General features: G+C 41.0%; 5 protein-coding genes across 5 annotated transcripts; 3 read left to right on the top strand and 2 right to left on the bottom strand.

Moving 5' to 3' along the window:
• Positions 1 to 883: 883 nt before the first annotated feature.
• On the top strand, positions 884 to 10,397 carry CCOS01_08290 (uncharacterized protein; the record flags this gene model as incomplete). Its single annotated transcript, XM_060456451.1, has 2 exons — positions 884 to 935; positions 9,937 to 10,397. 2 exons carry the CDS (start codon positions 884 to 886, stop codon positions 10,395 to 10,397), a joined length of 513 nt encoding a protein of 170 aa, XP_060312725.1.
• A 422-nt stretch (positions 10,398 to 10,819) lies between these two features.
• CCOS01_08289 (uncharacterized protein) lies at positions 10,820 to 11,008 on the top strand (the record flags this gene model as incomplete). The annotated part of the gene is made up of 1 exon (XM_060456450.1): positions 10,820 to 11,008. One exon carries the CDS (start codon positions 10,820 to 10,822, stop codon positions 11,006 to 11,008), a length of 189 nt encoding a protein of 62 aa, XP_060312724.1.
• A 1,158-nt stretch (positions 11,009 to 12,166) lies between these two features.
• On the bottom strand, positions 12,167 to 13,990 carry CCOS01_08288 (uncharacterized protein; the record flags this gene model as incomplete). Its single annotated transcript, XM_060456449.1, has 2 exons — positions 12,167 to 13,117; positions 13,169 to 13,990. 2 exons carry the CDS (start codon positions 13,988 to 13,990, stop codon positions 12,167 to 12,169), a joined length of 1,773 nt encoding a protein of 590 aa, XP_060312723.1.
• Positions 13,991 to 20,613: 6,623 nt separating this feature from the next.
• Positions 20,614 to 22,294, top strand: CCOS01_08287 (uncharacterized protein; the record flags this gene model as incomplete). Its single annotated transcript, XM_060456448.1, has 2 exons — positions 20,614 to 21,315; positions 21,368 to 22,294. 2 exons carry the CDS (start codon positions 20,614 to 20,616, stop codon positions 22,292 to 22,294), a joined length of 1,629 nt encoding a protein of 542 aa, XP_060312722.1.
• A 1,643-nt stretch (positions 22,295 to 23,937) lies between these two features.
• On the bottom strand, positions 23,938 to 25,945 carry CCOS01_08286 (sugar transporter; the record flags this gene model as incomplete). The annotated part of the gene is made up of 7 exons (XM_060456447.1): positions 23,938 to 24,075; positions 24,126 to 24,316; positions 24,386 to 24,684; positions 24,754 to 25,032; positions 25,091 to 25,165; positions 25,249 to 25,627; positions 25,699 to 25,945. The coding sequence occupies 7 exons, from the start codon at positions 25,943 to 25,945 to the stop codon at positions 23,938 to 23,940; spliced, it is 1,608 nt and encodes a 535-aa protein (XP_060312721.1).
• Positions 25,946 to 26,544: the final 599 nt, after the last annotated feature.

The following is a 26,544-nucleotide window of genomic DNA, read 5'->3' as shown; positions in this document are numbered from 1 at the left end:
GAGATATGTGTCAACATATTCATCGGCAGAGGAAGCTACATGACCTCGAGGGGCTTCGGGGAGTTCTTATGAGAAAATCAGGTTTTGTATTGTCGGTAGATTGGCTCTCTTTAACAGACAAGTATTATTTGATGGCCAGGCGAACCGCGCGGCTAGGAGAAGCGTTGAGAGTGTAGCCCGGCGATGTGTCGAAACCAGCCCAGCGTTTACACGGGGACTAAGCATCAAGAGTGTTCCTGAAAAGAGGTTCTAACTGGTCCTTGGATATTGGTACAGGAGCCTTTACGGCGCATCCAACGCTGTTGGTAGCAGAATTGACATGGAAATGGGGCCACTTGATGAAGATCCTCGGGTGCCACTCTCTTGCATAATTACTTACTAGGGTCGTTGGACCCAACACAAGTGCCAAATGCTCCCATTTACCTGACTGTCATTGGAGCTAGAATCAAGTCTGCAAGACATAGATTTGGCAAATTGGACATACCTCCTTGGTTCGACGCATGCCATGCTGTACCATCTCTGTAGCAGCCAGACTATCGGGTGCGTGTTGTGACATTGAAGGAGAGGGTCGGCTAGGGCAGTGCACCAGTCGACAGGGACAGGTCAGTCTTTGACAAAGTGACCAGGCGTATCAGATATATATAGGTCATAAGAAAAGACTTCTGTATCTGTTCTAGATGTAGTCGCAATGCTCGTGAACGAAGATACGTCGTGACACAATTCGTTTGAATCAACCGGACCCAACTTTTCCTCAACGTGACTCTTTGGAGTGAAAATCAGTGAACATACTTCTCGGCCTAAGCGCCGCAATTGGAGTACAACAATCAACGCAAAGTGGGAAGAACGAAGCAGTGTTCGACGGCGATTTTGCCAGCTGGGCATAATGAAGCATATCAATGCTGTTGCATGCATCATCTCCCAGCGCGAGGGCGGACGTAAGCGCGCGCCAAGGTAGCCCGAAGTTCTGGATACGCCTCAACTGAGTATGCGACCCATACAGCAACCTGAGGTGGGGAAACGAGAAATGCAACACGGACTGCCAAATATGGAAGAGGTTGACCCAAATCTGGTTCATCCCAGCTGTTAAAGTGGTTCTCGGCCCTGTACAAGTTGAGGCCTGCTATGCCGGTTATGTTGCACGGAGGTGGACATGATTCGTTGTCGTGATTCTGCGCCGCCTCCTTACGACCATGAAGTGCGAGAAGACTGTATTGGGGGGTTTCCCACTGGAATTCGAGCTGCGTCGATGGAACATGACTGCTTTGACATTCTGGGGAGATGACATTGGCGTCTCACTTCTGTATCATCCAGACCACCGGGTTGAGGTCTGCGTGGGGCGCAGTCTTAATCCCCGTCCAGTACCAATTGCTCAAGATGAAAAGGCAGCAGGTAAGCCCATGCAATAGACATCCCGCAGGCAAGCCCACAATGCTAGCTCACGTGCGTCATTTTTGCCGTGCTTGATCTTTCGTATTATATCCCGTCTTTGCCCGGATCAAAGTATAAATTCGAAATACTAGCATGACTGCAGACTCGGGTGAAGGTTGCGATTCCGAGATACTACCCCATCTGAGATATCCTCAGTAGTACATCGCCAGTCAAGTTGGGGTAGCGGCCAATTACACCAACCATTCACGCTGAGTTGAGAACATTGTCAAGTCTCTCCGTTATTCGCTTTGATGGCGTCAGATCAGACATGGTGATTGGTTGCTTCTTTTTCGTCATCGTCAGCTCACACACGATACAAAATGTGTGAAGTGATAGAGGTAAAAGAATTTTTTTCGCTGTCGACGACAGCACCAGACTTACCGGGACACAAGCTTGAGTTGGAGGGTATCATCGGTTGACGCCAGGGTCCTGTCCACTGGTTCCTCCAATTAATAACCTTACCGCACCTGCCACCGAGCACCGATCTTTTTTCCTATTCATCCATTGAGGCATGCCACAAAATGGGGTCGAATACTCAATCCTTGTCACCTTCACCACAGCCAAGCTGTCGAGATGAGATACTCATAGCGGGTGGTACAGCTCCGATGGGGTGCAATGAAGATCAGTCTATTAAGAAACAGGAGGAAGTAGAAAAATGTCACGTAACAGGGATAATAACCGCATCTCACGAAGTACCCATTACGTGCTAAATCACGTATCTATCTTAAATATCGTATATATAGACCTTTTCTTTTTATCTATTTCTATTTTAATATATTAAGCTACTTTTATTATACTCTATATACTTATTATTACGTATTATAACTTATAATAATTATAAGCTTAGTTCTTAATTAAGACCTTATACTACGATAACGTACTTATTAATATAATTTTTATAATTTTTTTAATATAACTAACGTATTTATACTTACTTTAGCTTAAGCTAAATTAACTAGTTATAATAATTAAATTAAATAGTTTAATATACTTCGTATTATAAATAAGGGCGTTAGGGTTTAAAAATACGTTAACCTAAATACTCTAAATTCTAACGTATTCTTTAACTTTTTTATAACGCTTATTTTACTTTTTAAATTCGGACGATTAATTATAACCCGTAATAAAGAAAAACTACGAGCTTATTAAGTACATTATAAAGCGTTTAAAAATAACTAAAAAGACTAAGAAATTTTTTATTAATAGTTTTTAAATATAACTCTTAGTATAACCCCTTTAACTTTTTTAAATATAAGTAACTTATAGGACTAAGCTAGGTTTTTTTTTATAAAACTAACTATATTACTTATTTTACGTAAATAAATCTATTTTTATATTATACTTATAAAAAAGATTTATATACTCGAGAGTATTTAAAAATAATAAGAAATTAATACTAAATATAAATAATTTAAAGCTTAGGAACGTAATATTATTAATATATATATTAAACTCCTCGCTTAGTAGTTAGTAAAATTAATTAACGCTACTTTTTATAAATACGTATTTTAAAAAGCTACTAAGGACGGCTCTAAGTTTAGTATATAATAAATTATTAAATAATTAAAATAAGAACTTTAGCCCTCTAAAATAGTAATTAAGAATATAGTTTAAAAAGAATATTAATAAGCCCTTAATAAAACAAAGATTAGAATTAATTCTTAATACTAATATAAAAAATAGTAATTTATTTATTTCCGAGCTAAAACGTATAATATTTTAAAAATTAGTAAAAAGATCGTTATACTTAATTTCTTAATTATAGTTAAGTTTAGACTTAATTTTATATAAGGCTAACGTATATATAAGACTTTTAATAAATTAATAACTTTTAAAATATATATTAAAACCCTCGAGGAGATTACGTATATTCTTAGCTTAGTAACCTAGGACGTATATACTAAACAGCCTTTAAATTAAAGAGGGGCTTATTTTACTTTTACTAAACGTTCTAACTTAGTTAACAACGTAAATAATAAGAATAACGTTACGTACTCTTATAATTACGTATATTTATAACGCCTTTTAGCGTATTAAAAATTAAAATAAGTATTTATAAATTAAAACGCTAATAAGTTATTAATATAAATATTAAAGAGCTATATAAAAGAAGTCCTCGCTATTATTAAATTAAGTAAATAAAAATTATTTTATAATAAGCTTAAAAAAGCTAGTTAGTTAAAAAACGATAGAACTTTTAAAAAACCTAGGTTTTTAAAAAGATTTTTTAACTAACTTATAATAAGCTTATTAATAAACTAGGACGAGGGCTATATAGTTATTATATTTATAAAAAGTTAGGACTTAAAAATAAATATAATTTTTAGTACTCTTATAAATAGTACTTATCCTCTTTTTTAAAGTATAATAATAAATAGTTATAAAGTAATATATTTAGTTAATAATAAGAGCTTATTTAAACCTAAGAGTTACGTACTATTAAATAATAATAACTACGTTAAATTAAGAACTATTATATTACTTATTACTATACGTAATATTCATATTATAAAGGGCGTTTTAAATAGACTTAAAAAAAAAAGAACTTATAATCTAAAACTTTAGAACGTCGCTTATATTAAGGGATTTTATATTAATATAGTTTTAAAAACTTTATTAAATAAAAACGTACTCTAGTACTACGGTCTAAATTATATTTTATAATAAAAAACGCTTTATAAGAGTATTATTAAAAAATAGCTTATTTAAAAAAATAATTTAGTCTTTTTTAAATATAAGCTCTTCTAATCCTATTTTTTTTTATAAACTTTAAGTATATTTTATAAAGTCCGGTTAGTATTATATTACTAATTAGTTATAAAAAATTCCGTTATTCGTATTAATATACCTATAAGAGATTTAATAGCATACTCCTCTAGTATTTTAAAATAAGTTATCTTAGACTTAATATTCTTCGTTAATTATTATATAAAACTCGAAGTATATATATTAAACTTTTATTATAAGTTAAGTATAAAATATATATATTATTTAATACTAAGATAATAGTCTTAAGAAGACTACCCTCAAAAAGAGCTTTATAGCTATAATATTATATATACTAAGATCTCTTTTACTTCGAACTATTTCTTAATAAATAATAATATATATTTATAACTTTTAATAAATATAATAAGTAACTTAGGGGGTTCTTTTTAAAAACTAAAATAAAAAAGGAAATACTTTTCGTATTATAGAGCCTCGAAGTAGTAATTCGTTATTAAAAAGGGATTCTAATTTACTTTTTTAAAAATAATAATAAAACTACTTTTTTAACTATAAACGTTAGATACGTATATAAAACGTAATATAGCGAGCTAAGAATTAAAATAGAACTTTTACCTCTATATATAAAAGAACCCGTAAATAATATAAAAAGAGTAAGTTAACTTATAATTACTAAAGTTTATAAAATACGCCTTTTTATAAATTTTTTTATAAATTTATAAAATAAAATAGTATTAATAATAATTTTTATTTATAATATTACCCTACGGGAGGCTAATAAAGGAGATTTGCTTATTATAATAAAAATTAATTAGTAAAAGTAATATTAATATTAGTAATAAACGGGTTACTAAGTACGGGATTTTAAACTAATAACCCCGTATTTCGGTAGTTTTTATATATATAGTTACTAAGTATACCCTTTTTATAAAGATCGTAAGAGGGGTATATAATAAAAAGAGTTTAAAATACTTTCCTATAAGTATATAAAATACTTAGTTAAATATATATTAAAAATACATAACTTATATAGGGTCTAAGTACCTACGCTTAAATAAGTATTTATTATAAAGAATATTAAGTTTAATAAAAAAGTTTTTTATAATCCTATATATAAAGAATAAGCTATTATAGGTAAGTAAGTAAATTTAGTAATTTAAAAAATATAAGAACTTTTTAATATTAATAATAAGTTAATTTAAGTACTTAGGGAAATAAATCTAGACTTTAAAAATACTAGTATTTAAAATAATTCTATAATTAAGGATAGTATTATTATTAAATTTTTAACTATTTAAAATACTAAGTAACTAATAAACGTATTTTAAAGTACGGTTAATAAGGTTAAAGAGGCTAATATAGTTTTATTATTATTACTAACCCCTAAAATAACCCCCTTATATAAGCTCGGAAATAAGAATAAAAAAGGGGTTATAATAACCGAGTTATAAATAGCTCTGCGTAGTTTATAATCCTCTTTATAAGCGCTTATATATATTATAAAAGTTTTTAAACTTTTAATTCTTAATAACTTTTAATAAAACGTTAAAATACGTAATAAACAAAATACTAATTATAAAAAAATAATTCTTAATACTAAAGTCGACGTTAATAAAGAACCCTTATAATAAACCTCTATTACTATATAAAAACAGAGCTTATAAAAACTACTTTATTAAGTACTAAGTAAAGCTCTATTAGGTCTTAGATATTTAAACCGGGCCCGTAAACCTCTATAATATTTTAATAATAATATCTTCGTAACGCTCTTATATTTAAATATAAAAAACGGTAATTATTATAACCGCTATTAAGACTACTTTTTTTTTATTTTTATACTTAATTAATAAAAAGCTATAGAGAAAAGTAATATAAGATATATAATATTTTATTAAGTAATAAAAAAAGTAGTTTATAAAACCTACTTAGAGCGCTTTAAAAGAGTTTAAAAACTACGACTTATTAAAATTAACTTCTAGAGCTTATTAAAAAAGTTTAATAATATTAAATATTTCTTATAATAATTATAAAAGCTACTTAAGGATATTATAAATATAAAAATAAAAAAGCTAAAGGATATTAGTATATAAAAAGAAGTTAACTATAATCCTAAATAAGGGATCCTACTTTTATTAAAATAAGTATATACTTATAAATACGATATTAATAATAAGGTTTATAAAATAAAAATACGTATATATATAAGGGGGGATATATAACTACTTAACCTCTTATAAAATACGTACGCTTTAACGCTTATTATAAAAACCTTTAAGCTTATAATAATAATAACTACTTAATTTAATTTTAAAATAAACTAGTATAATACTATTAACGTATTCCTTAATATACTTTTTAAAAATAAAAAACTACTAATTATTAAACTCCTAAAGGAATATAAAGTTATTAATAAAATAAGTAAGCTCTAATACGCTCTATATAGCCTCCGAGACTTACTAATTCTCTAATTCTAAACTTTTACTTCTATACTTTATAATATAAATATAATATATAATTATAAAGAGATTTATATTTACTAAACCATAAATAGGAAAGTAATATTAGTATTCTATATTAATAACTTTATTATTTTATATTATTAAAATAATTAAAAAGCGGCTTAAGAGATTATTAATAGTATAAAAAAATATATTAACTTTAAAAAAAATAGACTAATTAATTACTTTTTCGGAGTACGGATTTTATAAAACCGTATTATTTATAAGGTTTATTTTATTTACGATGTATATATTGAGCGAGTTACTAAGCGCTTCGACCTTATAAATTTACTAAATCTAGCTACCCCTTTTCCTTAAGACGAGTTTAAACTAAACGAGGAGTAGGTAATAAAGGACGAAATAAAAAATTACTAAAAAAAAGTTAAAAATATATTTTATATAGCTATAATAATTAGACCGGACGTTGCTTTTATTTATTTATAATTATTATAGTTCCTAACTAACCTAAGCACAACTTATATTAAAATAATGAATTACTATATTTAATATCTTTATATAATAAAATATTTTATACTTTATTACGGTAATATACTAAGTATATAATTATTATTTCTAATTAAAAATACTAGCTTTATAAATAATAAAGTAATATAATAATTATTTTAAGGATATATAATATTCTTTTTTAGTAGCCTAATTTAATAAAAATTAGTACGCTAAGTAATGGTTACGATATTAATTATTAAAACTAAGCTTCTTTATTTTAAAAAAACTATAAAAAAGATTATAATTTTAAAGCGCCTTTTTAAAAATATTACCCTTAATTTAAAAAAAGTATAGTTAGTTAATTACGATAATTAATAAACGATTCGATTTATTATAAAAAAAGGGGAAAAAATAGCTACTTAACTTCGTTATATTAATATATAAAATATATAGCTAAAATAAGAGTATATTAGAAGTAGTTTCGAAATTACTTATATATTAATAAAAAATATACTAATAAATAAACTTATTAAAAACTTTTTATAAACTAAGTTTAAATATTTTTATATACTTTTTAACCTTTATAATACGTAAAAAGTTATTATAAATAGTTAAAATAGTTAGAAATAATTAATTTAGGCTATACTTAGAAAAACTTAATACTTAAAAATAAATAATAAACGGAACTTAGAATACGGCTTAGAAGTTTAAATAAATAAAATAAAACTTTTCTTAGCTTAAAAACCTAAATTCTTAAAATAACCTTACCTTATAGGGTATATATATATAAAAATAAGACCTAGGCTTATACTTATTATTTAAATTCTTAGTTTATAAAATATATAATTACTAAGATTATAGTATTATTAATAAAAAGGGTAAGTATACGTACTAAGAACTGCGCTTTATATATTTCGAAGTTTATAAAATTAAGAATAATAAGGGTAGCGGGGGGTATAAGAAATAAAATAATTATTAAGTTAATAACCTAGGGTACGGGAGTAAATAGCGTAATAGGGGGCTAGTTATAAATAATTATAATAAATATAATTAATAATATAAGCGTATTTAGGGGAGGGAATAAGGGGCGTATAAAAAAGAAATCCTCTATATAAAACCTAATATAGTTCTTATATATCTTTTTATTATTTTTTATATAATAAATAATAATATAAAGCTTATTAATATTTTATTAAAACTATAGTTAAGAGTACGTTTTTTAATAATAAAAAAGGATAATATATTTATAAAAAAAAAAGCGCTATTTATAATAACCTTAGTAAGGGCCTAGGTTATTAGCTATAAAACGATTAGTATATTAATATATTCCTTAGTTAAACGGCTATTAAAATAGCGTATATACTAACTACTACTTTTTATAAAATAATAATTACTATTTTTAAAGTTAGTATACTAAAGGGCTACTTTAAAATAAGGTAAGTACTAAACCTCCCGTTTTTTAAAAGCCTCTTTTTTAAGTTTTTTAGGGACTAAGTATATATTAAATAGGCCTAGAATAGTAAAAAGAACTATACTTATTACGGGGGGTATTTTTATTTCTTAGCGTTCTTTTTTATTTTTTATTACCTTTTTAAAAAAAGCCAGCCTTACGTTTTTTAAACTTTAAAATAATATTAAATATAAATTCTTAAAATAATAATATACGATATACTTTTTTTAAAGAGCTTATTATTTAAACTAATTTTATTTTTACTTTCGAGCTCTAAGGGGAGGATAAGTAAAAGCTTATTAAAACTCTTATTATTATTATTTATTTTATTATTACCTTTATTATAATTATTAAAAAGAGCTTCGAACTTAATAAAATTCTTAATATTTTAATTAGTAACTTTAATATCCTCTTAATTAAAAAGAGAGAGCTTAGTAACCGGGCCTTAGTAAATAAATAAGAGGTTATAAGGGAGAGTAATAATCTAAAAGGGCTCGTTAGTATTATTATTTATTTAAACTCTTAATAAACTATATAATATATATATAAAAAATATTATAAAAATTATATAAAACTTATTATTATTTTTAAATATATTAAATATTTATATTTAAAATAAAATTAATAAACGATTTAATAATATAAGCGCGCGTGTATAATAAATAGGAGTATATATAGTAATTATAAAAGGGTTAAAAAAAAAAAATAATAGTTAAGTAACGTTACGAGAATTTAGATATATATAAAGTAGCTAAGTAGCCTCGTTTTTAATAATTTATATATTAAAAATAATAAAATACGCACTATTCTAAGTTAGGATTCTATTTATTTTAAATAAAGGGATATATTTATAATAAACGTAGTTTAAAAGATACGTATTCCTTATACTTATTTTTTATTTATTTATATTTAACTAAATCGGGCCTTTATAAAAGTATTTAGAAGTTCTATTTTAAGTATAATAACTCCCTAATAATTATAATTAGGGGGTATATTACGTAATAAGGATAGTAATTATATTTTATAAAGTACTTATTATATACTAAATTACGTATTTATCTCAGATATCGTATATATAGACCTTTTCCTTTTGTCTATTTCTACTTTAATATATTAAGCCACTTTTACCACACTCCGTATGCCCATTGCTACGTGCTATAACTCGTGACAAAAAACAACCCTACCGCCCAGGCTCCGATAGAGCGAAACAGCCGACCGAGTGTTCCACTACATCCGCTCTCAGCGGACCGCAGGTCGCTAGGCGCTTGACCCTCGATGGCCTCATTCCAGAAATCCAGTTGCAGGTCCTCCGCAATCTCTCGGACCTAGATAACCTCCACGCAGCCATCTGCGTCTCGCCCACTTAGCATAAATGTTATCTCTCAGCGAGGCGCGGACTGCTATATCACCACCTCGGCAAGACCTTCCACAGCCATCGCATATTCGTTGATGCCTTTGCGGCTCATAAGCTGGGCATTCTGCGCGAGTCGACCAGTGAAGATGAACTTAAGCTTCTGGAGGAGTTCATGGATTCATATCTCAACTTGCAGTCCGATCCAGAGAGTTTCAGAGCAGCATGTACTGTTGATGATCTGGCCGGCATCGCTCGTTTCTACTCATCGACAGTAACATCTGCTCTCCTATGGCTTTGGCGTCAATGTGGTCGTCAGGACATGGAAGCGGAAGACTGTAGCGGATTCAGCGCTACAGGGAGAATCTGTATGATCCGTGGGCTCTACCATTTCGAGACATGGTGTAGCTACCACGGCCTTGGGAGTATCACCGCTCGTCTGCTACTGACGACGACGAATGCCGACATGCTACGCTTTCTGAACAAGTACCTATAACCTTGGGAAATCGAAGAGCTGAGTTGCATCTACTGTGAGATCCGGACCTACTACCGCATGATTCTTCGTTATCCTTCAGGCATTGTCAGTTGTACCAACCCCGATACACATTTCAAGCTTGTCTACCAAGATCTGTCAACGTCAAATGTTTTTGATGTCAGTGAAGGTACTTTCACTGTTATTACCTCATCTGTAAATTTTACTGACGCGAGCCTGATCTAGAGCCTCCCTCGCCCGCGTATGGTTGTTTCTGCGAGGCGCTGGTGACGCGTGGCCTGGAGCGCTTCTCCACAATCCGGAATTGTGAGATGCTCAGCCCATAACTGATTTCACAACTGCAGGATGAGGTGTCTATTGTACTACGAAACCTAGCATCTCAAGGAAATGTGGTTGAGGGAACCTCAGACGATGAAGATGCAATCATGGAACGCCAGCTTGATCGCGGAGGTTGCAATCGACTCGACCATATAATTGGGGAGTCCATCCGGAGGGGTGAAATCATTGACATGGATCATCACATCGCCCAAATAGAACGTAGAGAGCTTCTCTTTGAGGAGGAGACAGAGGAGGGCCCGCCATTTGGATGGGTTGTACTATGGGCTGGCACTTAAAACAATTGTCCTGGAATAGTCGCGCTAACACCCAATCTCCTACCCATTCAGCAGAGTTTTAGATACGTCTTGATGGACAAGAAAAACATATTCGAGCAGCTAGAACGGGAGCTGCAGCAAGTTTCAAAGTGGGAAAGCTTTTGGCCAGACCCAAGAGATCGATGGTTATAAGACAGGTAAGCTATTACGCCACGAAGCAAAGAAGATGTCAAACAGAGGCTCTCAAATATCTGTGGCAAATATGAGTGAGAGACTAAGTACATTATAGCCCATCTCTGGAGGTGTCGAATTGTTGAATTCTCATTGTAGGTCGTGAAAGAGAAGGGGCACTCTCGATAGAAACACCGCGAAGCATAAAAATCACTCACTCTGTACCTTCTACCTTGGCAGACCGATTCGCTATGGGGTAGATCATAAATTCAATCATGGCTTTATCAGTTTGACTGATTTAAGATTGCAGGGCTTTTGATGTTTTAATGATGTGTACGGCTCAATAGGAAGAGCAGTCTGTCGAATTGCCATTTTTGAGGTTATCACAAATCAATTTACCCTCAAGTTCAGGGTTCTCACTTACCTCGAATTCGATGTCAGCCTCAGCTCAACTGTCCACATTCACATATCTACATCTATTTAGGTGGAAAAGGGTATTTGAGTGTATCTAAACTGTCAAAAATGCCAAAGAATTGCTTGCAATCGAAGCCCGTCTCGATAGACACATGTGGGAATTCTACGTCCCGAGTAGAGTGGTCCATATCAACCACTAAGTCAAGAGCCCGAGGTTTGGAGGCCCCGTTCGCTTGATATAATGAGGACAATACGCTGATGAACATGAGTGTGTTGCTGGCCATTGAGACTCGGAAGAGGACGACCCAGATGGTGTTGTGGATATGAGCGGCTTAGAGTCATTTTCAATCAACCTCTATGGCATTTGCCTAAAACTGACTTAGCAAGGTTACCTTTGCATCATGCTCTTGTTTCTTGGGCTCAAGTGCTTCCGCACAACCTTGCTTTCCTTATGAGGCATGAGTGATGAGAGTCAATAGGTGGCAAAAGACTCAGCTGCATGTTTATACAAAAATGATTATCAAAAAGGAAATTAGAGTTGCGATCATATTTAACTAATTACTAATGTTGGAAAGAACACTCGGAAGTTGTCGACTAGAACCAGTGGAACTCTCCCAATGGAGGCAACATATACTCCACGTCTCTGGAGTTAAGAATAGAGGTGCAGTTCTCCTTATCAGCCGGAATGGTTGGCTTACATGCCGACTCACAGACAGTACCACTCTCAGGCAGCTTGCCCTCGTAAAAGTAGTCCCTAACGATCTTGACAAGACAAGCGCTTGGGTTAGATGTCGCGCCATGTCCGGAAGTCTCTTGAATCACCACAGCCGAGCCAGGATGTCCCTTCTGAACGTGCAGGGCGTTTCTGAGAGGAGTGATTGGATCGTAACGGCTAGAGGTAATCAAGAGCGGTGCAGCGGGAGCCTTGGAGTCGTTGGCGTTGGCGGCAGGGCTTGTGAAAGGTCCCGTGAACGCGTACGGCGGGCGAATCTTACGCCCGGCACAGGAGATTGGGACTGCTCCGGTTACAGCAGTTCCAGTCGTCTCGGATTGGTTCTTCAACTCCTTAAGCAAGTTTTCGTAGAAGGAGATATTGCGATTAACCACGTCATCCACGATGTCTGTGCATAGAACGCTAGATAAGACATCGGAGTCCCAATTGTACTGAGGAAGCTCATCGTTCTCCAAGTCGCAGACAAGCTTGATGGACTCGGGGGTTAGGAAGTTTGCGAGAATAGATGAGTTGCCCTTCAGAAGTGCGCTGAGGCCCAGAGCAAGTGGCTCGAATGAGACCAAGGGAGTGTACATGGCTGAGAAGATTGCCTGGCGGATGACTGGGGATGTGAGAACACCCGGGCGGTCGTTGTAGGCGAAGGAGACGGGGTTGGTATCCATCTCATCGAGAAAGTCGGCGACACGGGCTTTGACATCTGAGCCGGACTTGTCAGATGACTGGAAAAGGGGACAGTCTTCCTTGGATTCAAAGCAAACAGCGTAGAATTGATCAACGATCTTCTCCACGTCGTTGATATTGTTTCGGAAGGTCTATGAGATTGATTAACATGGGGATACACTCAAGAGGTGAGATAAACTTACACCAGCAGCCCAGTCGTCGCCGTCAACGACAGCATCAATCCAAATCCTGCCAATGCGCTCAGGAAACATTGACGCAAAGGTATTGCCCAGGTAGGTCCCGTATGAAATCCCAATGTACTGCAGGCGGGCTGCCTCAGCATCCTTTGGTTTGGCCCTTCCCGACTCCTTCCAGCGCAGGTCGTCGATGCGGTCAATGATCTCCACCATATCACGGGCAACGGACGCGGTGTTCATGTGACCCCAGATACTATCAACGCCATTCTCTTCACAAAGAGCACTCTGAGCATTGGCGTCGGCCCAATGATAGCCAAGAGCGTCATCAATCGGGGGTAGAATGGAGTCACGCTCCTGGGAAAGCCTGCGGGCGAACTGGTCTCCCTTGAAGCAGTCGGCGCGAGGCGTACTTGTGTTGACACCACGAGGATCAAATCCAATGATCTCATAGTTGCGGTCTTGACCAAGGACCTTTTGCAAGATGGGTCCAAAGGAGTAAGCAAAACCGGTGCCAGAACCGCTTGGACCGCCGGGGTTGATGAGAATACTGCCAGCGAAGGACGGGTCGTCATTCGGAACTGTGGCCGGGAGCTTGAGGATGCCAATGGAAGCAGTGCTGTTCTTCGTTGGGTTTGACCAGTCGAGTGGGACTTCGAGTCGCGCGCATTGAAAGCCATCACCACAGTCGTAGTATTGCAGGTCTCTCGTTGGTTTTGTGTCGACCCAGCTAAAGGCTTTGGTGGAATTTGTGCTTCTTGTAGCTAAGGGGAGAGTGACCGCTTGACTGAGGCCAAACAAAGATCCGGCCAAGAGGAGAGAAGACACCATCGTGACAAGAGTGACTGATCTTCTACTAGAGTTTGTCCACTGTATAGATGTCCGAAGTTCGGAAAGATATAATCTGAGTTGCTGCCGGAGTGTGAATTTCTACTAACAAGTCGTCCGAAATGTCGAGGCAACTGATGGTATTTCAATAAATCTGGAGGTCCCTGATCGCAGCAACTGATTGTTCACTGTGAGACATCCATCTTGGCAAAAGTACTTTCATCGCTCAGGACCGCAGTCGAGTATCCATTGCCATTGATGTTTGGCTGGCTGTAGGATTAAGATGCTAGTCAGCCTGCCAGGCAGGCGCATTTCGCCCTGGCAGTGTGTATTACAGCGAGTCTCGTATTCTCTTAGCTACTTTTGTACTAGTCGCATCTGTCAACACATCGTGATTGGCAAGTTTTGGACGTTAAGCCACATTATTGCCTGCGTAACTGCCAGTGGGCTATGCTTTAGTTGATCTTATGAAGCCATCCCTCGCGTCGCGGGACTGATCTTGAGGCCGGCAGCCATTGACTATTCCAGACTTTTGCTTTTTTTTCTTTTTCAGAATAGAACCCACATTTTACAAAGCCCCCGAACACAGCGCAAGTTGGTTGAGAGCACAATGCTTTACATCGATTATTTTACTAGGCTAGATTGTGGTCTTCCAATCAGCCACTCGAGTCTAAGCACGCCAGGTTGGGTACCTGCGCTTGCCCTTTGTATCCATAGCATTCGAAAGAAAAGAATAGCCAAACTCACGCAGAGTCACTTGCATGTTGATGTTTTTCCGAGGATAATTCCTGCTGTCTCGTGTTACGTTATACTTGATTGCGTTGAGGCCTGCAGGAGGAACATTGCCAAGAAACTAAACACTTAGCGAGTGGCTGAACCGCATTACGGTGCTGACGACCGCGTCATGTCGAGCTGTACCTGGATTGACAGCCCAAGCATTGCCCGGTGCTCGGGACTTTCGGGCGCCAAAGAAGGCCACAACAAGCAGTCGAAGTTCTATTTTCGGACTTTGGAACTTTGGCAGAACTACCCTAGACAAATGTTTCGACGTCATGATCATTGCAAGATTTGGTCTGACATGACTTTGAGGCACGCGATAGAAGACGCGTTCTCTGAGTTTCCCGAGCAATAGCCATAAGTAGGTAAACAAGTGGTAGCCCGCCGGCTCTTCAATGAACCTAATATCTTCGATTGGGTTTGTTTTGGCCTACGAATACTGCGATTGGACGAAGATGAATGGATCAAACCAGACACAATTATCATACCTGCGTGGCAACGTGGATGTTTTTCAATGTTTAGTAAAGCTGCCAATGGCAGAGACACGGCCTTACCGCCTTATGGGACACCTGAAAAAGGAATCCGCTTTTCTGTGACTAGAACTCAATATTGGGCTATGGGATGTTTGCTTTTGCGCAGAAATAGTATGGAGTTATGCACACTGAGACTTGAGAATATAGGTGAGAGTGAATGAGGACTATTCACGAAGGTGGCACGGTGCTTTGCAGAGGAAACGGTCTTTAGCAAAACCGAGATACCGCCATCACAGTTAGTTTTCTCGTCTAAGGGTTGTCGGTCGTGCTATGTCGTCCTGGAAGACTTAGGCAGCTTCTGCGACCTAAGAACCTCATCTATTGTGTTGTACTGATTCAAGTAAACTGAACTAAACGTGTGCCATGCGGAACGCATCTCGCAGTGCTTGTACTTTCTGCTTGTTTTTGAACACAACAGTGCTATGGTACTCTGGAAAGAAAGTCGGTAAAGTAGTCTTCCGTCGTCAAATATGTCGTGTCTCGTGTTTTGATCAATATTGTCGTTGGAGTGACCTCTCAGGGTCCATTCAAGCCACATTGGCATATAGTGGAACCTGGTGAGCGAATTTCACTCGCCCAGATTACCTAGTATTAAGTAGTTAGCAGAGATTGATCTGTGACGATGAAAGTCATCCACTCTCTCTCACCCTACCGTTGATCTGGACTTCACGCGACGTGAAGTGAAACATCTTCCCAAGTTGGCCTTCAGTTTATCATCCGTTCGCGTTGATTCATGTGGGGTGACTGATACGGTGATTCAAACCTACAGAGCTGGTAATCGACTCGGCGAAGGCAAGGTGATCGAGATATACACATTCACAAGTCAATGTATTGAATAACCCGAAGTCCTCGGCATGGCTCCTACATGTACTATGATAGCGCTTCTAGCCAAGGGCAGGTTGTTGCTCACCCGACTCAGCATAACCCGAATTACCCCAGTAATGCAGGGGCCATCTTGACATTACGCTTCATCCCCGAATCTTATCTTGAATACTTGAATGCCTGCATCAGGATGCTACTCTCATCCGATACAGCCGGTGGGAGCAATTCTCCGAATTCCCTGATATGGTTGTGTCACACGCCATCGAAATGTGTGAATAATGGACCTTGTGGCTTGGTGTTTCTATTATCTTGGCAAGGTGAAGCGGGACCAGCTATTAATGGCCGTATTCCCCAGTTGAAGCGCGATATCGTAATGATGTGAGGCTCTTGGCGGTAGTATTGTCTCCTTTGAGTCATCGACAGTCTGATGCTCAATGTTTTCACAAGTGCCGAGTCTCTGCGTAGTGGCACACTAGATAGTTGAAAATCAATCGAACGGTAAAGAAAACCACTCCTTGTCCAAGTCTAGCCAATGCTTGATCTGGACCAGCCTTCGTCACATGCATATAGAATACTACTTTCGTGACATGACTGCAGTCTCACATGTGCAGTTAACGATAAAGGGTATGAGACATCCGAGATACTGTATCTATTAAATTTAAACAATCAAATATGTCCTCTTCCACGGCTATGGTCCCGCCAAGTAAAATAGTCAGAAGCGCTGCTACTTCCCTGCAACTATCGCTCAGACATAGCTTCGAGGTAAAGCAGTCCTGATTACTTGGTTATCCGAACGGGCTGTCCCCTGCTCCCCGCTTCCCTTCTAATGGATAGGTCGCCATGATACCTTATTTCACGTAATGTACATAATGCTAGCATGTTGATAGCCCCCCGAAACGGCGGCTCCGAATCAAGCATCTCTCTCTTCCACTGAAAACTCCCCGTGCTTGTAGGGAAACACAAAACTGTTGTACTGATTTTGGCGAAATAATATGACTGGTATGGAATTAATCGTGGTGTTTTTGAACCAAAGATGCGACGCAGGGCGATATTCAATGCGGCTTATTACGCCACGATGGCAAGCTTGTTGTGCCCGCTACGTAATAATGCAGGCCAAGAAGAATGGGTTAATCAGCAACGTCATGCTACTCCCGGACTATTAGCAGCTGGAAAGGCTGGGCTCAGTTTTAACTGACAATGCTATATACCTTAGGGCCAATCAACTATTTACTGCTCCCGGGGAAATAGGATTTATCAACTGACTAACAGACTTGACGGGCATCCGGCATCTCCTCCGCAGTTGCGCTAGAGGATCTACCCTATGGGCTCCGCTGACCTCTATGCGAATACCTCATCCAGTCTAGCATGTTTCAAACTCCGCAAGACTAGCGGACAGCTTGAGCGGGTCCTTGATCTCGTTTTTTCCAGATCAGAGCACGAGTCGGTCATTTTCGTGATATCCGCGTTCCAATCGGGACCAAAGCAGTACGACAGTTTCTTACAAATGCCGGTATTGCCAGCGACCGGAGTCGGCAGTTGATGATGAAGCATCTGCGGCGCGCCGGATCGTGCCGTTACAGCCGAAACGGATAGATTCCCGAGAAGTCTTTTTTTGCTTCCAAGGCAGGGTTCAAGAGAAAAAGGTTCCTCTACACGTCTGTCGGGTAAAGCCCAATGACCCTTTTCCCTGACAACCTGTATTGAGAGCAGATTCAGCTTGTAGATTGACTTTGGCTCCCGATGAGAAAGACCCCTATGCAAGTGACTGACACATGATGCCGCGTTCTCTGACCCAGGCGGCTTACATATGTGTCAGCCTTCTGAAGGTCAAAGAACTCATATAATGGCATATCACAGATGACCCAGAGTGAGTGTACTGGCCGGAATGGTGGAGGTAAAAACGGTTGCATACCGATATATGAGATGTCGCCGCGTTCATGGTCTAAGTCGGCTATGTCCAAGGATGGACCTCACTTCAGAGTCATTCTTATCACGTTGATAAGTCATTATTCATAACAATTATTTCTTCAGGAAATCCGAGGTTGTATGCTCTAGGTACCTGACGACGAGAAGGGCATGCATCCGGCCGTGCATTGCCTTATCACGATGTCGCACGAATTTAGGCCACTTCACATCATTTCGAAAGAACACGTCCAAAGAACAGAAGCAAGCCGATTTGCCACTTCCGCGCGACTGATGCATATTCAAAAGCCAGTGGATGTATCCGATCCGATGAAAGTGCGAGAAGTTCGCCTCCTCACGGCCTCAACCGAGCATCCTGAAGCCAAAAGAAGGAGGGCGAACCATTCCCCACTGATTCGGCTCCGAAGTAGGCAAATGTTGCTCGGACAGCACGGTCAGTTTAGCAGTCTAGATGCTGCAAAGAAAAAGTCAGCGCACGGTACCGCCGACTATCAGACAGTCCGCGGACACCATTCGGCGAGTGTGCCCTAGAATGGGAAAGTCGAAAATGGCAGTGTCTGGAAACGTGTTTACGACTTTGGGACCTCGGACTGCACTCCTAACACACCCATCGTAACAACTCAACATGGCCTCATTCCTCTCGTCTAAAGCTCGATGACAGTCACTGATCAGATCTACGGTCCAAAGGGAAGAGATTTAAGGCTGACAAGAGTCATGTAAAATGGAGCCAGGACATATCCCATTCGCAAGCCTAAGCCAGTGTCACCGGGTGATCAAGGCCCGCGTCCGTTGACGTTCAATCCTGTTGCCAGTACGACGTTGTCTTTCCCGTACCTGACGGCACAAGTAACGGTACGATTCTGGGATCAACGGGAACAAAAACGGAGAACACTCCGTGGCTAATCACGTACAACTTGGGCTCATCGGGTTAAGACATCATCCGAAAGCGAAACTTTGGCTGCTCATATCATAGCATAGCGTGTAATAATAGTAGAGTTTGTATCTTGCATTCAGCATGCTGTTTGAAATTTGGCGGATAGCTAAGACGAGGAAACCGACCGATAGATAGGCCAGAACGTTCTGTTATTAACACGAACTTTACATATGCTGAAAACCCGTTTGCGATCCAATGAAAACTCTGGTACCGTACTTGATGACCACTTTACAAGAACTTCACTGTCGTCGGAAGCTTTCCGGATCTTTGCTAAAGTTACCACCACGTGGACACACGATACTGGCGCCGATTTGAAAGTAGTGTTGAGTTTGACTTCTCGTAGCTTTCGGTACGATCTCGAGTTTCACAAGATCCGCGTGGTTTTCAGTATAGGTAAGGTACTGAGGTAATTCGGTTAGATACACGACAGCTTCGGCCCCCATCATCCTCGTCATAATCCTGAGGTAGGTGGACACATCGGCGATGACAATAAGTGGGTTTCCCCGGATTGATGCGCGCGGAACCGTCTTGGCGGCTGTTAAAAATGCCCGAGCAGGAGCATTTTAGCCTAAAACTCCACTTCGGGGAAGATTATGAATTCCGGGGCGAACACCTCTTCACGACCGCTGAGGGAACGGGTGTATTACTGACCACTGCCGCGGCTCATGGAAGCCAAGGTCCCACTGCAAGGGGCAGTAATTCTTTCTGTCGATTCATCATCCGCTCCATCTCAGTCAGGGTCGCCTTGGCAAAGTCCAACCGTTCACGGGGTGTCTCAGCAGAAAAGGCGGAATCGGGGGCGGATACAAGTGCGATTTGCGGGAGACGCACGTCCAGACCAAGGCTCAACTCGTGGCATCACGTCGTGCTCGGACAGTTGTAGGTCCAAAAAGGCATGTCAATGAGCCAATGAGAAATCTCCGAGTTATCAACCCCTGACCCATGAGTAGGGTTGTGCTTCAGAGACACACTTACTGTGTAGAGAGGCCAAGAGGAAGGAAGGCCTGAGTCATCCCGGTCCGCGGGACGCCGAAGCCCACGAGAGTCCGTCCCGTCGAAGACATACTTTAGCCTGGAACGATTTGGAACGGGGATGGAACATGCACACTTCTCTTTCGCTCCCACAGCGAATACTAGAGCTCGATGGCGGTACACACACATGGCGAACTCTAATCGCAAAATCTTAGGGAAGATCAGGTGTTTACCATAGCGCCGCGCGCGCGCGTACTGGATCCAATTTGTCTCGGAGAACTCTTGATTGTTTCCCGAGTAAATCCGGATTGGAAAGAAACGTTCGCTTCCCACCCCCTCATCGCAAACGGGCTGAGTCGTTTCTATGACTCGGATTATTTTCTTCATCTGGCTGGGATAACGGTTCTTGGCACTGGGAAAGCATTGTCAGATGGTCTTTTGTATTTTTTGGATTTGCCGCCTGACGGCTGATGTTGAGGCTAGGGTGGGTTCTCTTTTAAGCTACAGATGATCCCTGGTCTGGACCTTCTGGGCCATGACCCCTCGACATTGAACTTTTGAGGCTCTGTGGGATGGTATAACACCGAAAGACGCCCAGTCATCGTAGTCTTGATGACATCCACACGCAGCTACGAACCGTCATCGAACCCATCAACATTGCGGAGATGAACGAGTCGGAGGAGATAGTAGATCACTACGATTCGGACAGCTCACCTTACTCGGTCCGTCCGTTGCCACCAGTTCTTCGCCATGGCCTCGCCGCAGTGGCGACGATGGGGTTTCTCTCCTTCTTCACCAGCCTGGGTTTGTTGACGTTTCTCACGTATAAACTGACCCAATGGCAACACGGCCCGCCGACACCGAAGAAGGAGGATCTCATCATCAAAGTTGAGTCGCCGAGACCGACAGACGCAGCATTCATTATTCCAAGCAATTGGACTGCGGCAACTGAAGAAGAAGCTGCAAAGAAACAGAAGGAGACATGGTGGCAAAGAGCTATCAACGAGCCGCCGAATCAGTTCCTCGTTCTTATTTTCAACCTCCTACTTGCCGATATACAACAAGCGCTGGCCTTTCTCCTCAATGTAGAGTGGCTAACTAGAAACGCCATTGAAGTCGGCACAGGCACTTGTTGGACCCAAGGATGGTTTGTGTCGACCGGCGACCTGGCGTCTTCCGTGTTCATCACGGGTATCGCGATCCACACCTACATGTCTATTGTCTCGACAAAGAAAATCCCGACGTGGGCCTTTCATACCGCAATCGTCATGATGTGGGCTTTCGTGTACGGGACCGGGATCCTTGGTGTAATCATCACAGAGAATGGGAAGAGTGAGGGCGGCCTCTACGTGAGAGCCGGCGCTTGGGTGAGTCAGCCTGCTTCATGATTATCGCGGCAACAACATTAACACGCAACAGTGTTGGATCAACTCCAAATATCAGGATGTTCGCTTAACACTTCATTATCTCTGGATTTTCATTTCACTGGTTCTCACAAGTTTAATCTACTTCATAATATTCCTTCATTTACAGAAGCTGGCTCGGCAAAGCGGCGGGGTGATTCCTTGCTGTGGACACCCAAGGACTACCCCAACCCTATCAAGTTGCAGCGGATCAAGTTCAGGCACCACGTCGAGCTGCGATAACCACAGCACAATCCCGAGCACCTTCTGGCGTCCGATGTGCTTGACGACGATTCTTAGACGACTACCCGATATTCCAGATTATGCTAGGCAGCACACATTTCTTTTGTACCCTCTCGTCTACGTTGTCTGCACCATTCCTTTAGCTGCTGGCCGTCTTGCCTCCATGACAGGGCACGATGTATCTCTGGGATACTTCTGCTTCGCGGGAGCAATGATCGCTTGCAACGGCTGGATGGATGTTATTCTCTACTCTTCAACCCGACGATCCATCGTCTTCTCATGCGAAGGGCCTCCATCACAGGAGGTTGGCTTAGAGACATTCTCATTCATGTGTGGCACGCCTCCAAAATTCGGCAACACAACTATTGTCATGGGAGGTTCGACCTCTGAGCAAAAACGGCTGAGGCGATATAATAAGTGGTGCGAGAGAGTTGCCCGCAAAGGCCCAAAATCAGGCGGTTTGAAGGCGCTCAAAGTAGATGGCATCGAAAGTACAGAAAGCATGAAAGGAAGCATGAAAGGGTTTGGGATGGGAGAGGGTTCGGTCATGGGCATGGCGATTCAGTGCGAGACGACCACGACAGTCTCCGTTGAGGTCAACACACTAGCACTACCAACTCGGCCCAAGCTTGCGGCTAGGAAGTTGAGTGATGCAAGCAACTACAGTGCCGGCTCTTCTACAATTTGGGGAAAGGACTGAGCTTTCAGACTCGGTAGAGTCTGGCTATGTCCAGCATTTGGGCTGGAAGATGATGACGCTTATTAGACGACTACATGAGGTACACATGTACCAGCTGGCCTAGCTACAGCTCACAGGGCTATGATGATATACCCAGATATGACTTACAACTGTACAGTAAAGTAACATCAAACGTAACATTTCTTTCCGAAGCTGAAACCTGCCGTCTCCTTCTGTTTACTCAAACCTGGACCATCACCAGCCCACCAAGCACAAAATTAGTACCTAACGAATGCTGCAACCATCTCAACCGAGATCGCGGAGCTAACCGATCGAGCCGAGGAGTGAGAAGACGCGTCTACCCGCAGTAGGATTGTGACAGAAAGTAAGTCTGTAATCGCCGACCTTGACTTCGCCGGGTCTGCCGTAAATGGGCATTCATTCAAAGTCAAAATCTTTTCTCGACAGTTGAGATGACGGCAAAATCCAAACCCATACCTCTTCGTTTGAGAAACCACTCCATCAGTAGTCTGATTTCCAATACCCCATGAATCCACCTGAGGGTAGTGGGCCAGGTATCCCGGGCGAGGCCTGGTAGCTCTACCCGGGGTCAAGGATAGGCATTCACATTTGACCGCTGACAGCTGCGATGTGAAACTCTTGGCGTTTGGTAAACAGGGTAAGCTCCTCCAGTAGATTCTGACGTCAGAAGTTTTAAGAATAGAGTTTTTAAGGTGTTTCGAGATGTGGTAGTCTAGCTCCGGTCTCGTTCTCGTTGAGCCAAACGTGACGGACACGTGGACATCGGACTATCGCAGGCCGCGACATCGCCGAGGGGACAAAGGAATTAGTCCAGTTTTTGATATCGTAAGGGAAAATTACTGGGCCAATGTCCAGGTGGAGGACCTAAGTCATTTGAAGAAGTTGAGTGGATCAAAATAGTATTCCACCGGCAAGACAAGACTACTATTCACTCACAGATCACCTCAAGAATTACTGCAGCACAGGAGCCGCTCTTTAGTAGCCGCGACCTGTGTAAGTTGCGACTGCCTTGCACACTTTCGATACTCTGAAATCAATTTGCCCTGGATCCAGGACCAGACAACCCAAACACATTGTATAGCAGATCTATTGACAAAGATCTTGGTGGCTGCTGCATGTTTCCAGGGGTCTCGGCGTCTGGATGCGATTGGAAGCTCAACCAAGGAGGTTGGACGGTCAGGCCGCATCTGAACCATCACGCGATTAGTCCCCGATATAGACTGGTTGAACTCATGTGGGAGCCGGGTCTCCACGTGGATCACACGCCCGCTAGTTCTTGGCTAGAGGCAGTCACACCCTCAAGTGTGTCTTTTTAGTGTAGGTAACTGGTCTTTACGGAGTGCAGAGTCTGTGGGCTGAAGTTTGACCGCCGAAGCTTGGGTCGTACGGAGCACACATAACCACTCGCTGAGTGCGGATGATTAACAAGCCTCCTTGGCAAAAAGCTCCGCCACGAAACTTACAAGAAGAGTCACAATGATGTGACTCTGCGTAGTAGTCATACTAGCAAGTGAAGTTCTGTAACCACATCTGTAGGCTAAATTTGTCTTACACTCAAAAGTGTAACAGATGAGCATACGGATTGGGTATGTAGTGAAAACGTAACAACAGCTCCAGTAACTCTACTGCTGTTGCTTTGTCTGGAACTCTACTCCGCCCTTCTCATCTAGCATCTCTTCTGCCACAACATTGACTCGGCCCATCTGAGCATCTCTACCATCGAAGAGCAGCGCAATCTGTTCCAAGCTAGGTCCCTTGGTCTAGGAAACGTTGATAAGCAGTTCTTTCTAATCATCGATCGAGAGCTTACCTCAGGGAAAAACAAGTATACGACAATGAACTGGACAATAATCCAGCCAACATAGAAGAAGTAAAACTTCCAGGACATGGCTGCAATGCCGAGAGGATTAACGTAGGTATTGAAGGCTCCACAAATACCCGCGACAAGAGAGAACATGGCCATGCCCTTGGCGCGGATGGTGTAGGGAAGGATTTCGACAACTGAAGGGACACGGCGCGTCAGCGTTTCAAAGTCTAACCGCCCCTTTGGGGCTCTAGGCTTTGACTTACTGTAGAGCATTTGTGCGCCCGTCCAGCCTAGATTATGCACACCGCTGTAGAGGTAGATGAACGCCACGGTTGTGTAACTTGCGTGACGGTTCCCTGTCTCGACGTAGGCGCCGGACGTGGCCGTGATGACTGCGAATACCACCCACATTCCGGCCATACTTGTCAGCATGAGGGGCCGGCGGCCGACACGCGCCGGAAGGAAGGCGAAGGCAAAGGAACATGCGAAACTGAACATCTGAGATGTTGCGGTAATCAACGTTGTCTCGATCTGCTTGGTGATGCCTGCGCTTTTGAGCATGCTGAAATGTATCATGCTATGTTAGCTCCATTCTCAGAACACAGAAGTCAACTATTTTGTAGAGACGGACCTTCCCAGGTAATATGATACCAACCCGTTCCCGGACCACTGCTTGCATATCCCGCACCAGATGATGATGAACGATCGCCACCGGTTGCCTGGGGTTGCGAAAAGAGCCTTGAGGTGGAAGGGGTTCTTGTTCTGCGTGATTTCCGCCTCGATAGTCTCTTTGATCTCGGCGTATTCGTGCTGGACGACTGCATCGTCGGCATCCCCTGCACCGTGGTACTTTGTCAGGATATCAAGCGCTGTCTGCTCCTTGCCCTTGCTGCAAAGCCATCGAGGCGATCTAGAAGTTGTGGCTCAGCTACAGCTTCGAGTCAAGTACAGATTCTTGGCAAACCTACTCCGGCAAGAAGAAGAGTCCGCATAGCACCATCGCCGATGGAAACGCCTGAATCAGTGTCGGCGTTCTCCACGCCCTAGGGATGGTAAAGAACTATCAGTCAGTGCACATGTTTCTCGGGCCTCGCGTGGAAATTTTCCCCGATGAGTAAAAGCATACCATGAATCCGAAATTCGGAAACTTCCAAAGGCTACCCAGGCGGCCAAGATGGCCCCGACGCTGTATGTCGTGCTGCTCAATGCCGTCGCCGTCGCCCGGTGGGATGGGTACGCCAGCTCCGTCATCAAGACCGTTGAAACGGAAGAGCACATGACTCCTCCCATGCCAAGAAGAATTCGGCCAGCGATGAAGGCTCCGTGACTCACTGTCGCTGCGCAAATTGCTGCACCTACGATGCAAAGGCCGGAACCCGTGGCGATTGCGATGCGTCGGCCGAGGCGATCTGCGACAAGGGGAATGAGGATGACTCCTAGGATGTTCCCGATCCAGTACGATGCGCTCATGGCACCTAGAAGACTTGCTCGGGGGTGGTCAAAGTCTGACCTCTATCCTATCAGCATATCGAAAAGTCCACGCCGAGAGGACTCAGAGAAGTGATGCGCGACTGACCATCTTGCCATTTGTTAATCTGTTGGAGGTTGTTGATCAAAGATCCGTCGAAACCATGAGCAACATCACCAAACAGAAGGAAGAAGAGACCAAAATTGAGGGGGCGAAGTCCGGGATCTTTTAGCCACGATGTTGTCTTGGTGTTAAGAGGCGTCGTCGACTCTAGGGCCTGACGGTTGTCGCTATTCTTCAATCTGGAGTTCCAGCCCATCGTTTCGATTCTCCAGACAATTCGAGTTCTTATCATTGCTCACATGCGATCAAACGGAGATTGCGAGGAACGGACTTCGTCTCTATTGATATGAAAAAACTCAACTGCTTCATATTGGTTGAGGTTTCATCGCCACGAGCTGTTCGCTATCACGTTGATTGCTTGGCTGTCAATCTTTCTCTTGGCCTCTTGCTCTATTCCTTGGTTCGCGGGTCTCGGTTGGTTGGCAAAATCGACTTGGAGTTTGCCAACGCGGAGAAATAAGCTGTGAAAAGATCGCAATTGCGGGGATGCCATGGCTGAATAACCTCTTTTTCGTCCAAATCAGGCATCATCCATGGCTTATTGGAGTGCGGGGCGTTGTATCGGCGCATCGGTGGTCGGGGGAAGATCCGGGGTTCACAGTCGTATCGGCTCGTCGGGCGATTCATCGCGCGGGGAACCGTCCATCCTCCTCCACTCGGCTCAGTTTCCCCCGAACCTAACCGGGGGGACCCCGCGTACGTCACTGTGATAGATTATGAAAGTGATGGAGGGGGCACTTCCTCATACGAGTCTTTGATCTGTAGTGTTGCATGTGCTGAACGGCATCCAAGATTTTGAATTTGCATACACTTGGCAAGGTTCTCAGAAGC

The sequence above is a fragment of the Colletotrichum costaricense genome (assembly GCF_030867565.1).
Source record: "Colletotrichum costaricense strain IMI 309622 chromosome Unknown Scaffold_8.1, whole genome shotgun sequence".
NCBI classification, from domain to species: Eukaryota; Fungi; Ascomycota; class Sordariomycetes; order Glomerellales; family Glomerellaceae; genus Colletotrichum; species Colletotrichum costaricense.
The sequence above is the reverse complement of the archived record's forward strand: the minus strand, read 5'-3'. Positions and strand labels throughout refer to the sequence as shown.